The following is a 14,168-nucleotide window of genomic DNA, read 5'->3' as shown; positions in this document are numbered from 1 at the left end:
ATCTAGTTTAATAGCCTGTTTTTGCTGGTCTGCTCCCTCTGAGATTAACAGTCCTGAACCAGAACTCAGGTAATTATCAGCGTGGCAGGTTTCTAAAGTGTTGCACCTTCCCTCTGGCTGTCCCATCTCATTGATATGAAACGCTCATTTTTCTGGAAACTCCTCATATAGGCTGTATCTGTTGTCTGGTGTTTCCTGACCTGATCTTGAATTCACATTGATGTCAATCCAAGCTCACTCATGTTGTGTTTTTCATGAGATCATGCTGTGTTTGCTCCATCGCTACGCTGTTCCACAAAGTGACAATACTCTTTATCTTTGACTTCTAATGGTCAACACTGAAAAACCCAAATAACACACTTATTTGCAGTGAATTATTAGGTGTCTTCAGGTCTTTGGTTTTTTTCAACCTCTGCTTTCTGCTATTTTGCATGTTTTGAAATTATTATCCCCTGCTAATTTCTGCTTTCCACCATTTCTTAAAAACTGTTTCACTGGGCAGTCGTGCTCTCCTTAATATTCACCAGTGACAGTATTATTCTTCAATTTTCAAATTCAATTACACACATCTTTTGAAATGCCTTTCACATCCTAAAAACATTATGGGAAAGGGTTTAAGCATTATTGATCATATACTGAATTTTCCGCTTGTTTAGCAACAGCAACCAGTGCTGTAAAACATTAGACTGAAAAATAATGCCAGTCATTTGAAAATACCTTAGATGCATGAAAGCAAAGTGTACTGTTGTCCTGTGTTGTGAAGTAAAAAGTCATCTTGTGTGCCATACATTCAGTGAACATGACAAACATTTCCCAATACACTATCTCTCTCTAGTTATTTCCATTCTTTGATGGTAGATAATAAACATTTAACTGTAACTTATTCTCATGTATTTACATTTTTATGTACCTACATGTACTACAACTACCATATATTGACGTTTTATAAATCTAACTCCTCTAACATTCTTTTATTGTCCTTTTGCTCCCCGTTTGCTTCTACTAATACAGAAAGCTTCTGAAAAACTTAAAGAAGAGGAAAGGAAAAGACTGGCTGAGATTCAGGCCGAGTTAGATAAGCAGAAACAGCTGGCCGAGGCCCAAGCTCAGTCTGTGGCCAAAGCAGAGCAAGAGGCCCAGCAGCTAAAGCTGAAAATGATGGACGACGCCAACAAGAGGCAAGATGTGGCGGTGGACGCAGAGAAGCAGAAGCAGAACATACAGCAGGAGCTGCAGCAGGTGAAGAGTCTCTCAGAGCAGGAGATCAAGTCCAAAACTCAGCAGCTGGAGGAGGCCGTGATCAGTCGCAGACGGATCGAAGAGGAGCTTCACATAATCAGGCTTCAGTTGGAGACGACGACGAAGCAGAAGGGCACAGCCGAGGGCGAGTTGCAGATGCTGCGAGACAAGGCCAGTGAGGCTGAGAAGCTCCGGAAAGCCGCTCAGGAGGAGGCGGAGAGGCTCCGCAAGCAGGTGGCTGAGGAGACTCAGAAAAAGAAAAACGCTGAAGATGAGCTGAAACGTAAAGCTGAAGCGGAAAAAGAGGCAGCCAAGCAAAAGCAGAAGGCTCTCGATGATCTGCAGAAGTTTAAAATGCAAGCCGAGGAGGCGGAACGGCGCATGAAACAAGCTGAGGAGGAAAAACTGCGGCAGATCAAGGTGGTGGAGGAGGTGGCTCAGAAAAGCGCTGCCACTGAGCTCCAATCCAAAGCCATGTCCTTCAATGAGAAAGCAACAAAGCTGGAGGAATCCCTCAAGAGAGAGCAGGGCACTGTGCTCCAGCTGCAGGAGGAGGCTGAAAAACTCAGGAAACAACAAGAGGAGGCTGACAAAGCCAGAGAGGAAGCAGAAAGAGAGCTGGAAACATGGAGACAAAAGGCCAACGAGGCGCTTCGCCTGAGGTTACAGGCGGAGGAAGAGGCTCAGAAGAAGAGTCAGGCTCAGGATGAAGCAGAGAGGCAGAAGGTCGAAGCAGAGCGGGATGCCAAGAAAAGGGCCAAAGCTGAGGAGGCCGCCCTTAAGCAGAAAGAGAACGCAGAGAAAGAGCTGGAAAAACAGAGGAAATTTGCAGAACAGATAGCACAGCAGAAACTGTCGGCGGAGCAAGAGTGCATCCGTTTAAAGGCCGACTTCGACCACGCTGAGCAGCAGAGAGGCCTGTTGGACGAGGAACTCCAGCGCCTGAAAAATGACGTGAACGCAGCAGAAAAACAAAGAAAGCAACTTGAAGATGAGCTCGCCAAAGTTCGAAGTGAAATGGAAGCTCTGCTGCAGATGAAAGTTCAGGCCGAGAAGCTAACGCTGTCAAATACAGAAAAGAGCAAACAGCTTCTGGAGTCTGAGGCTCTGAAGATGAAGCAGCTCGCCGAAGAAGCCGCTCGGCTGAGATCAGTCGCCGAAGAGGCAAAGAAACAGAGACAGATGGCAGAGGATGAGGCAGCCAAGCAAAGGGCAGAGGCCGAAAACATCCTCAAGGAAAAACTGGCTGCCATCAATGAGGCGACACGCCTGAAGACTGATGCAGAGATTGCCCTGAAAGCTAAGGAAGCAGAGAATGAGAGACTCAAGAGAAAAGCTGAGGATGAAGCTTATCAGAGGAAACTGCTGGAGGACCAAGCCGCACAGCACAAACAAGAGATTCAAGAGAAAATCACACATCTGAAGAGCTCATCAGACTCTGAGCTGACAAGACAAAAAACCCTTGTGGAAGAGACTTTGAAACAGAAGAAGGTGGTTGAAGAAGAGATTCATATCATCAGGATCAACTTCGAGAAAGCAGGGAAAGAGAAATCAGCTCTGGAGGCAGAATTGAAGAAGCTTAAAAGCATTGCAGACGAGACACAGAAAAGCAAGGTCAAAGCTGAAAAGAGGCTGAGAAACTCAAGAAACTTGCAGCAGATGAAGAGAAGAAGAGGAAAGAAGCTGAGGAGAAAGTGAAGAGGAGTACTGCAGCGGAGGAGGAGGCGGCTCGGCAATGCAAAGCTGCACAAGAGGAAGTTGAGCGACTCAAAAACAAAGCTTCGGAAGCAAATAAACAGAAAGAACAGGCTGAAAAAGATGCAGAGAAGCAGGTCATTTTGGCCAAAGAGGCAGCGCAAAAATGCAGCGCTGCCGAGAAGAAAGCTCAGGATGTTCTCAGTAAGAACAAAGAAGGTAATCTTGCTCAGGAAAAGCTAAAGGAGGAGTTTGAAAATGCTAAGAAACTTGCCCAAGCTGCAGAGAAAGCCAAAGAGAAAGCAGAAAAAGAAGCTGCAGTGCTTCGTCAGAAAGCCGAGGAAGCTGAAAAACAGAAGAAAGCTGCAGAAGACGAAGCTGCTAAACAAGCCAAAGCTCAAAAGGATGCCGAGAAACTGAAGAAGGAAGCAGAGGCCGAGGCCTCCAAGCGAGCTGCCGCTGAGGCAGCCGCTCTGAAGCAGAAGCAGCAGGCGGACGCAGAGATGGCCAAACACAAGAAGCAGGCTGAACAAGCTCTCAGTCAGAAGTCTCAGGTAGAAAAGGAACTTACAGTGGTTAAGCTGCAGCTGGATGAAACTGACAAGCAGAAGGCTGTGCTGGATGAAGAGCTCCAGAGAGTTAAAGGTGAAGTAAATGATGCTGTCAAGCAGAAGGCGAAGGTTGAGGACGAACTTGCCAAAGTTAAGAAACAGATGGATGAGCTCCTGAAGCTGAAGCTCAAGATTGAGGAAGAGAACAAGCGCCTCATGAAAAAAGACAAAGACAGCACACAAAAACTACTTGCAGAAGAAGCAGAGAAAATGAAGAGCCTGGCGGAGGAAGCTGCGAGACTCAGTGTGGAGGCCGAAGAAACGGCCAGACAGCGGCAGATGGCTGAGGCCAATCTGGCAGAACAGAGGACGCTTGCAGAGAAAATGCTGAAGGAGAAGATGCAGGCCATCCAAGAGGCTACGAAACTAAAAGCAGAAGCAGAAGAGCTCCAGAAACAGAAGAACCAGGCACAAGAAAAGGCCAAAAAGCTTCAGGAGGACAAACAACAGATCCAACAACGCCTTGACAAGGAGACACAGGACTTCCAGAAGTCACTGGAGGCGGAGAGAAAGAGGCAACTGGAAGTTTCAGCTGAAGCAGAAAAACTGAAATTGAGAGTGAAAGAGCTCAGTGATGCTCAAGCAAAGGCTGAAGAGGAGGCAAAGAAATTCAAGAAACAAGCCGATGAAGCAAAAACTCGCCTGCAAACAGCAGAAAAGCAAACAACAGAAGTTGTGGTGCAGAAGTTGGAGACACAGAGACTGCAGAGCACAAGAGAGGCAGACGACTTAAAGAAAGCCATATCTGACCTTGAGAAAGAGCGAGAGAAACTGAAAAAAGAGGCGGAGGAGCTTCAGAGAAAGTCCAAAGAGGTATTGTGACCGAGATTAACATTGTCAGTCAAGTTGTAAAACCTTGTGATTAACATAGTACAATCAAACATACTAACATCATTAAAAAATGTTTTTACTATTCATGTAAATTGCAGCTTTGAATTAACATACAGCAATTTATATGAAAGTAATTCAAAACACAAAAATGAAGATCAATATCACAGAAATGTGTTTATTATGCTATGTCAGTTACACAAAAAGATCAAGATCAGGAGTGAGACTCTAAAGATGAAGCCAAAGCAACATGGCACATTGCTTAGCTTCGAGACGCTGATAGGTAGTCCTGTTATTTGTGTGAAACTGTAGTTCAGTTATACAAGCTCAAACTATATTCTTTGGTAGCTTTAAGTGAGAAAACACACAAGTATTTCCATAGATGAGATACTATTCCTATGTTATGTAGGTTTGTTGTCGGTCATGTGATATTTCATGTACATCTTACTAATTTTGTGTTCCCTTTTTTCCAAACAGATGGCAAACGCTCAACAAGAACAGATCGAGCAGCAGAAGGCTAAACTTCAGCAGTCGTTCCTCACTGAGAAGGAGCTGTTGTTGAAAAGAGAAAAAGCTGTGGAAGATGAGAAAAAGAAACTTGAGAAACAGTTTGAGGATGAAGTGAACAAGGCCAAGTCTCTTAAAGAAGAACAAGAACGTCAGAGAAAGCTCATGGATGAGGAGAAGAAGAAGCTTCAGACAATCATGGATGAAGCCGTGAAGAAACAAAAGGCGGCCGAAGCGGAAATGAAAAACAAGCAGAACGAAATGGAAGTGCTTGAAAAGAAAAGGCTTGAACAAGAAAAACTGTTGGAAGAGGAGAACAAAAAGCTAAGAGAAAAACTTCAGAATCTACAGGGCGCTTCAAAGCAGGCTCCATCCAAAACAAAGGAAATTGAAGTTCAGACTGATACGGTCCCTGAGGAGCAGCTGGTTTCCATGACGACGGTGACAACAACAAAGAGAGTCTTCAATGGCTCCGTGGATGTAGATGGAGTGAAAAAAGTTGGAGAATCGCCTTTTGCATTTGATGGCATAAGAGAGAAAGTTCCAGCCGAAAGACTTTTTGATGCTGGTGTCCTGACCAAGAAGGACTTTGACAAACTGAAAAAGGGCAAAGTCTCTGTGGAAGACCTTGGAAAGACTGATAAGATTAAAGCTTTTCTTAAGGGGCAGAACTGTGTTGGAGGGGTACTAACTCCAGCCAAAGAGAAAATGAGCATCTATCAGGCCATGACAGAGAACAAGATTACTCCCAGCACTGCTACAATGCTCCTGGAAGCTCAGGCAGCTTCTGGCTACCTGGTTGATCCAGTGAAAAATAAACTTCTTTCAGTGGATGAGGCCGTGAAGGAGGGGTTGATCGGCCCTGAACTACATGACAAGATCCTGTCTGCAGAGCGAGCAGCTACTGGCTTTAAAGACCCCTACACTGGAGACAGAATCTCTCTTTACGAGGCCATGAAGAAGGGGCTCATTGAGAAAGAACAGGGTACCAAATTCCTGGATGTGCAGCTTGCAACTGGTGGTATCATCGACCCCATCAATAGCCACAGACTCCCACTTCAGACAGCCTACAAGCAAGGTCAGTTTGATGCAGACATTAACAAAAAACTCACTGAGCCTAGTGATGAATGCAAATTATTTGTAGAACCAAGCACTCAGGAGCAAATCACTTACAAACAGCTATTGGACAAATGCACCAAGGATGCTGAGACTGGCCTGCTGATATTACCAGTGACAGAGAATGCTGCTCAGGGTGAGAGAACATACACAGATCAGGAGACTAAACAAGCATTGAGCGAATCAAACATTAATGTGCCTTTTGGAAAGTTCAAAGGAAAAACTGTAACCATTTGGGAGGTCATAAACTCAGAGTATTTCACTGAGGAGCAGAGACGAGAACTGATTCGTCAGTACAAGACAGGCAAGATTACAGTGGAAAAGATCATCAAAATTGTCATCACTGTTGTGGAAGATCAGGAGAAGAACAAAGACAATGTGTTCAATGGTTTGAGAGCCCCAGTCTCTTCTAATGAACTGCTTGAGTCAAAAGTTATTAACAAAGACTTGTTCAACAAATTAAGTAATGGAAAGATAACAGTGAAAGAGATCTCTGAGATGGAGACCGTTAAAAAAGCTTTGCATGGAACTCCCAGTATTGCTGGACTATTGAATGAACCAACCAAAGAGAAGATGCCCTTTTATCAAGCAATGAAAAAGGAACTGATCTCTCCAGAGACAGCTGTGAATCTTCTTGAAGCTCAAGCAGCAACAGGGTTTGTAATTGATCCCGTGAAAAATGAGAGGGTCCCCGTCGATGAAGCTGTTAAGTCGGGTCTTGTTGGTCCAGAGTTGCATGAACGACTTCTATCAGCAGAGAGGGCAGTCAGTGGCTACAGAGATCCTTATTCAGGGAAAAAGGTTTCTGTATTTGAAGCCATGAACAAAGGGCTAATCAAGAAAGACCACGGCACTCGTCTGCTCGAAGCACAACTTTCAACCGGTGGAATTATTGACCCAATTAAAAGCTATCGAATCCCACATGAAGTTGCCTTCAAGCGTGGATATTTTGATGAGGAAACCAGCAAAGCCTTGAACAAAAACACAGAGGAAACCAAGGTATTTTACGATCCCAACTCACAGGAGGATGTAACGTATGCGCAGCTCATGAAGAAGTGCATCACTGACAAAGAGACTGGACTCCCGTTGCTTCCTCTTTCAAAGAAGGCCCCAAAACCAAAAGAAGACAAACAGATTACAGAGGCAAAAACACAAGAGGCCTTTAGCCAAGCAACAATGGAACTGGAATATGGACCTTTTAAGGGGAGAAAAGTCACCATTTGGGAGATCATAAACTCAGTATACATCACGGAGGAACAAAGAATACAACTGATTCGCCAATACAGAATGGGACAAGTAACAATTGAAAGGTTGATAAAGATTGTGATCACAATGGTTGAAGAAAAAGAGGACAAAACAAAGGAAGAAGCCTACTTTGAAGGTCTCAGGGCACCAGTCACTGCTAGCTCATTGCTTGATTCCAACATTATTGAAAAGGCTACATTTGAACAACTTCAGCAGGGTAAAAAGACCCCGAAAGAAGTCAGTGAAACTGATAAAGTCAGGAAGTATCTGCAGGGCACAGACCGCATCGATGGTATCACTATGAAAGATACAAATGAAAAGTTAAGTATATATCAAGCAGTGAAAAGGAATATTTTACAACCAAGCACGGGGCTTGCACTGCTTGAGGCTCAAGCTGGAACTGGTTTCATAACGGATCCTGTCAAAAACCTGAAATATTCTGTCGATGATGCTGTCAAGGTTGGAGTTGTTGGCCCAGAGCTCCATGAGAAACTCCTCTCAGCTGAAAAAGCAGTCACAGGATACAAAGACCCATATACAGGCAACACGATTTCTCTATTCCAAGCCATGAAGAAAGAACTTGTTTTAAGAGAGCAAGCAATTCCTCTTCTGGAAGCTCAGTTTGCAACTGGAGGAATAATTGATCCAACTGGTAGCCATCGTGTTCCTAATGAAGTCGCTATTCAGCGTGGCTATTGCAGCAAACAGATGTGTAAATCTTTCAGTGAACCCTCAGGGGATGTGAAAGGATTCACTAATCCAAGCACTAATGAAAGTGTTACTTACCAACAGTTACTGGAGAGCTGCACAAGAGATCCCAACACTGGCCTGTGCTACCTGCCTCTGTCTAAGGTTGAAGCTCCTGCTCCTGTGGAGAAATCTTATCAGTACTCGGAGGAGCAAGCACAAACAGATCTAGCAAATACTCAAATAGACATCCCACATAAGAGCTTTGCTGGAAAGAGCATGACTATTTGGGAAGTCATGAACTCAAATATGCTTCCAGAGGAGGAGAGACGCCGCCTCATGGAGCAGTATCGCCTGGGACAAATTACAAAAGAAAGAATGCTCATTATCATTATTGAAATCATTGAGCAAAGGGAGACACTACAACCAGAACAAAGCATGTCTTGTGATGTTATCAGAAGAAGAGTCACCATTGAGGAGCTGTACAGTGCTCGAATTATTGACTTGCAGACATACAACCTTCTGAAACAAGAAAAAATGACCATTCGTGAAGTAATGGAAATGCCATCAGTTAAGCAGCACCTCTTTGGGACAGGCTGCATAGCTGGTATTATGTCAGATAGTCCACCAAAGATCAGCATTTACCAGGCTATGAAGACTGGAAAGATATCCCCAGAAGTTGCTTTGAATCTCCTTGAAGCTCAGGCAGCAACAGGATTCATGATTGATCCAGTTAAAGATGAACTTTTAACAGTGGATGAAGCTGTCCGCAAGGGGCTTGTAGGCCCTGAGCTTCATGACAAGCTTTTGTCCGCTGAGAGAGCTGTAACAGGTTACAAGGATCCATACAGTGGAAAGGTCATTTCTCTCTTCCAGGCTATGAAAAAAGAGCTCATACCAGAGGACTATGCACTGAGGCTTTTGGAGGCCCAGAATGCCACAGGAGGACTGATGGATCCTGAGTACTATTTCCATCTCCCCACAGATGTTGCCATGCAACGTGGGTACATCAATAAAGAGACACTCGACAGGATATCTGAACCTACTGCAGATGTGAAAGGATACACTGATCCCACAACAGATGAAAAACAATCCTATGCCCAGCTGCTGAAAAGATGCAGAGTAGATAAACAGAGTGGGCTGAGACTACTTTCACTGGCAGACAAAAGGCTTCTCTTCAAGGGTCTCCGAAAGCAGATAACTGTGGACGAACTGCTTCGGTCACAGATTATAGATCAGCAAACATACAACCAACTCACTGGAGGGGCCATTTCCGTGGAGGAAGTCAGCAGAGACTTGAAGAAATACCTTGAGGGGACCAGCTGTATTGCTGGGGTGTATGTCGAATCCAGCAAAGACCGTCTGTCAATCTACCAAGCAATGAAGAAGAACATGATTCGACCAGGGACTGCTTTTGAGCTCCTTGAGGCTCAGGCTGCCACAGGTTATGTGATTGATCCCATCAAAAACCTCAAGCTAAATGTCACTGAAGCTGTTAAAATGGGCGTAGTTGGTCCAGAGTTCAAAGATAAACTCCTCTCAGCTGAACGAGCCGTCACAGGCTACAAGGACCCTTACTCAGGCAAAGTCATCTCACTCTTCCAGGCAATGAAAAAGGGTCTCATCCTGAAAGATCATGGCATCCGTCTGCTCGAGGCTCAAATTGCTACAGGTGGAATTATTGACCCAGAGGAAAGCCATCGTCTGCCAGTTGACACAGCCTATGAGCGTGGTCTCTTTGATGAAGAAATGAATGAAATTCTCACTGACCCCTCGGATGACACAAAAGGTTTCTTTGACCCAAACACTGAGGAAAATCTCACCTACCTGCAGCTCATGGAAAGATGTATGACAGACCCAGAGACGGGATTTGCACTTCTGTTGCTGAAGGAAAAGAAGCGAGAGAGGAAGACATCATCCAAGTCCTCAGTTCGCAAACGAAGGGTGGTCATCGTGGACCCAGAGTCAGGAAAAGAGATGTCTGTTTATGAAGCATATCAGAAAGGACTAATTGACCACCAAACCTACCTTGAGCTTGCAGAACAGGAGTGTGAGTGGGAGGAAATAACTATTACCTCTTCTGATGGAGTTGTGAAATCCATGATCATTGACAGGAGGTCTGGAAGGCAGTATGACATCGATGATGCCATTTCAAGGGGCCTGATTGACAAGTCAGCACTGGATCAATACCGAGCAGGAACCCTGTCCATCACAGAATTTGCAGACATGCTGTCTGGAAACATGAGTGGTGTTAGATCACGATCTTCTTCATTTGGCTCCTCTTCCTCATACAACATGAGCCCAATACCCTCTATAAAAACACCAGCAACCACATGGAATGACCCAACTGAAGAGACTGGTCCGGTGGCTGGAATCTTGGACACAGATACATTGGAGAAAGTCTCTGTCACAGAGGCTATTCATAGAAATCTTGTGGACAACATAACTGGTCAGAGGCTGCTGGAAGCTCAAGCCTGCACAGGAGGCATCATTGACCCCAACACTGGTGAGAAATTTACTGTTACAGATGCAATGAACAAGGGGCTTGTGGATAAAATCATGGTTGATCGCATCACTTTAGCCCAGAAGGCATACAATGGATTTGAAGATCCCAGAACTAAAACCAAAATGTCAGCAGCACAAGCTCTTAAGAAGGGCTGGTTGTATTATGAAGCGGGACAGCGATTCCTTGAAGTCCAGTATCTCACTGGTGGGTTACTGGAACCAGATGTGACGGGGAGAGTCTCTATTGATGAGGCAGTGAAGAAGGGCACCTTAGATGCACGCACTGCGCAAAAGTTACGAGATGTTAGTGCATATTCAAAATACCTCACATGCCCCAAAACCAAGCTGAAGATCTCCTACAAGGACGCTATGGAAAGAAGCATGATTGAGGAGGGAACTGGTCTGCGACTACTTGAAGCCTCATCTCAGTCAAGCAAAGGCCTTTACAGTCCCTACAGCATCAGCGGGTCTGGCTCTGCTAGTGGATCACGGTCTGGCTCAAGAACCGGTTCCAGGTCAGGCTCCAGAAGAGGAAGCTTTGATGCCACTGGATCGAGTTTCACAACAACATTCTCGTCTTCCTCCTACGGTTCACCAAGCTACAGCCGCAGATACTGAAGTGAAAGTTATGGAATGAATTTCTGACACACAAAGGCTATAAAACCACAATACTCACCAGATGCCTAATTCTCAGTGGAATACAGACTACCTTTATTCTGCTCTGCATGGGGTTGTTACAGGAATATTAATATTTAATTTTCTAAAAGGTTGAATTATTTTGTTTATTGTACATTTCCACATTTACTTATAGTTATGTGTATGCTGTCTCATCCGACATATCTCTCACAAATGTTTCAAGTGTACTTGATATTTTGGGGTGAATAATCTGAGTTTAATATAAACATACTGTGAGACAGAGTCTAAATACTCTGTACTACACAATAACTGAAAAAAATCTTCTCAGCCCCACTGTTAAAGAGAACCAAATTAGATGTACAAAGTTTAGTTTAAATACATGTGTATATTTTTGAAAACCATCAGCTAAAGAAAGATTAAAGCCTCTCTGCAGAGCAGAATATGGAGTATCCCTAAGATGACCACTTAAATACTTAAAGGATGCCAAGCTTCAAGATCTTTCCTTGCCTGGGCTACACTGCCTCATATACTCTGCCTATACCCGAACTCTGCTCCATCTTCTGTGGTCCAGCAAAAAACCTGGAGCTCCAGCAGTATGCTAACCTTCTGAAATGGACACGAATGCTTCCTCAAAGAACAAACAGATACAGCTAAATGCGACTGACCAACAACACCGTCTGACAGTTCTGGACTTCACACATCCACCTCCAACGCCAACACATGCAAGTCCCGGCGTTTTTGGATACTTTTTAAAGGTAAATACAGAAAAACATGACTTTACAAAGTTATTTTTGTGAAGTGTTGGAGTGTGATGTTAATATTTATTTGTATATTTTGTGTTTCAGAAATCACCTTTACAGTTCCACATCCCCTCCTCTTTGTTCAGATGTCTTCCAGAGACTCTGCAGTAATTTAGACTGCGATCTTCACTGTAATGAATGACTTTATGCAACCTCACGGCGACACACTCCTGCATTCAATGTTTTATCGAATTCCTTCTATAAATCCAACATTCTGAGACTTGTATCCAGCCCAAAAGTCATTTGAAGGCCAGAACCATGCTTTTTAAGTGCCTGCAAAATACTGTGTAACACTTTACCTGGGATGTTGCGCATTATGAGAGGGTACAGTGTCTTACTGTAAAGTGAATGATGCATGACTGAAGAAGCAACGCTACCCGTAATGTAACAATTACTGTGTTATCACGTGAGCCTTTTTACAGTCCGACTACAGTTTGTCACCATCTGTCTTTAACATAGGAATTCTGAAATATTGTAGTCACACAGGGCTAAAAAAAAACAATTTATTTTAATATTCCTTAGCTGAAATTTACATTATACAAATGTTTTTTTGGTTCACACACAAGTAATGTATGTACTGTATATTAATTATATAAAGCTATTGCTGAAAGCCATGAATTAACTGAGAAAGATCTTAAAGCTTTGCACCAGACACAGTATTTGTATTTTACACTACATATATTTGTTCTGATTTCATTTATCCTTTGTAAAGCAACACATTTGATCAATATCATTTTATTTTCTTATTCTATATCTCTGCTTTGCATGATTTACTAACATTTAAAAGTTGCAAAAATTATATAGTTGTATCCATTAAAGCATTTTTTTTTCTCTTTTTATGTTTTGAAAGGTTTGAAGGATGTATTTTAGTGAGGGTTATCAAGCCTTGTTTAAAATGGTGTATTTATAATAAAATGGTGACAAGGAATTTTATTGTAACACCTTATACTGTGTAAATAAACATGGAAATGAAATAGTTTGTTTTTATTTGATGTAGTTTCTCAAAGTCAGATCAAAACTGGGAGAGAGCACCTGCTCATGAGGGTGAGGAGAAAAAACAAAAAGGGGGTGGGGGGGTACAACAAACAAAAATGATGTAAAAATGCTGAAATACTGACTGTACATACAAACATAACCATAGTTGATCAATTAAATGTTTTTTCCCTAATGGTTATGAACTTACCGTATATGCATTGTTGTTTTGATATTTGTGGAACCTTTTCTTTGATTATTTCACTGCAGATCTGGAAAATAGTTGGGTGCAACAGGCACCCACTTCTGTTTGAAAAATGGAAATAATTGAAATGTAAATAGTTTTACCAGTGAATTCTACAGTTTCGAATATATGGTCAAAGGAGGCCAGGCAAGCTTGTGTTTGGTTCACAGATTTGAACGCCATTGCTAACGGATTCCAAATATAGATTTCTGAGCCAGTCCCGAGATCCCCAGCAGCGTGTGATGCACTGTGGCAGGTCACCTTTTGGGTTATCCATGAATAGAAAAGCTTAGAAAGAGAAATATTTTGCCCAAGGTGATCAAAAAAATCAACTGAAACTCAAAAAAAGTGAAAATGTTGTAATTAAAAGAATAGAAATCCATGAAATATCTTTATATTTTCATTAAACGGGCCATCCTACACCGTAAAAAACCCAATTACCAAAACATTGACTCAATTAGAAGATTGCTAAGGCAAGTTGAAATAGACCATTGGCTCAAGTGTTGTTATTGGGAAAGCCAGTTAATAAATGTTTGTACAATTATTCATAAAAAATATTGAGTCAGGTGATAAATTGTTGTTGGGTGAACGCCCACAATGGCTGATATTGACTCAACTAACATACAGTAATTGAGTGAATGGATTGGACAAGTTTTGCATTTGTTGACTGAACAAATGTGGGCGGCGTCATTTGCGGTAATGAACTTCGAGCAAAGGAAGTACGGCAAAGCCACAAAGTTTGTCGACACGGCCTCACGGAGGGACGAGGAGTGACAGGTGAGCAACACTGTGCGTTTGCTTATTAACATTGTCAATCTCTGAAACCAGAGTCAAAAGAAATTTGTTTTTCTGTGGAATCTGTTCTTGGGGGACTGTAACATTTTTTGCTTGCTAGCTAGCCAGTTAGCTTGGGTAGCCGGGCAGCTAACTTACATATTACCCCTCTAATTCATAAGGTCAATGTTTAGCCAGCTAACAGCATTAGCCGTCTAACAGCGCCCGAGGCCCCACGAGCAGCACGTCCGCACGTTAGCCAAACCCGCGGGGCAGGGTTTAGCTAAAGCTAGCTCCGGTCCCGCGAGC

The 14,168-nt window shown here is 43.2% G+C and overlaps 1 protein-coding gene across 1 annotated transcript in view; it reads left to right on the top strand.

Moving 5' to 3' along the window:
* Positions 1–12,845, top strand: part of pleca (plectin a) — a 39,216-nt gene extending 26,371 nt beyond the window's left edge. The window contains 4 exon segments of the mRNA XM_030120853.1: positions 1,012–2,863; positions 2,866–4,358; positions 4,851–11,824; positions 11,915–12,845. Coding sequence (XP_029976713.1) covers positions 1,012–2,863; positions 2,866–4,358; positions 4,851–11,051 — 9,546 coding nt within the window. The 3' untranslated portion in view covers positions 11,052–11,824; positions 11,915–12,845.
* Positions 12,846–14,168: the final 1,323 nt, after the last annotated feature.

Source organism: Salarias fasciatus, chromosome 22 (genome assembly GCF_902148845.1).
Source record: "Salarias fasciatus chromosome 22, fSalaFa1.1, whole genome shotgun sequence".
Taxonomy (NCBI): Eukaryota; Metazoa; Chordata; class Actinopteri; order Blenniiformes; family Blenniidae; genus Salarias; species Salarias fasciatus.
This window is presented reverse-complemented; position numbering and strand designations above follow the sequence as displayed.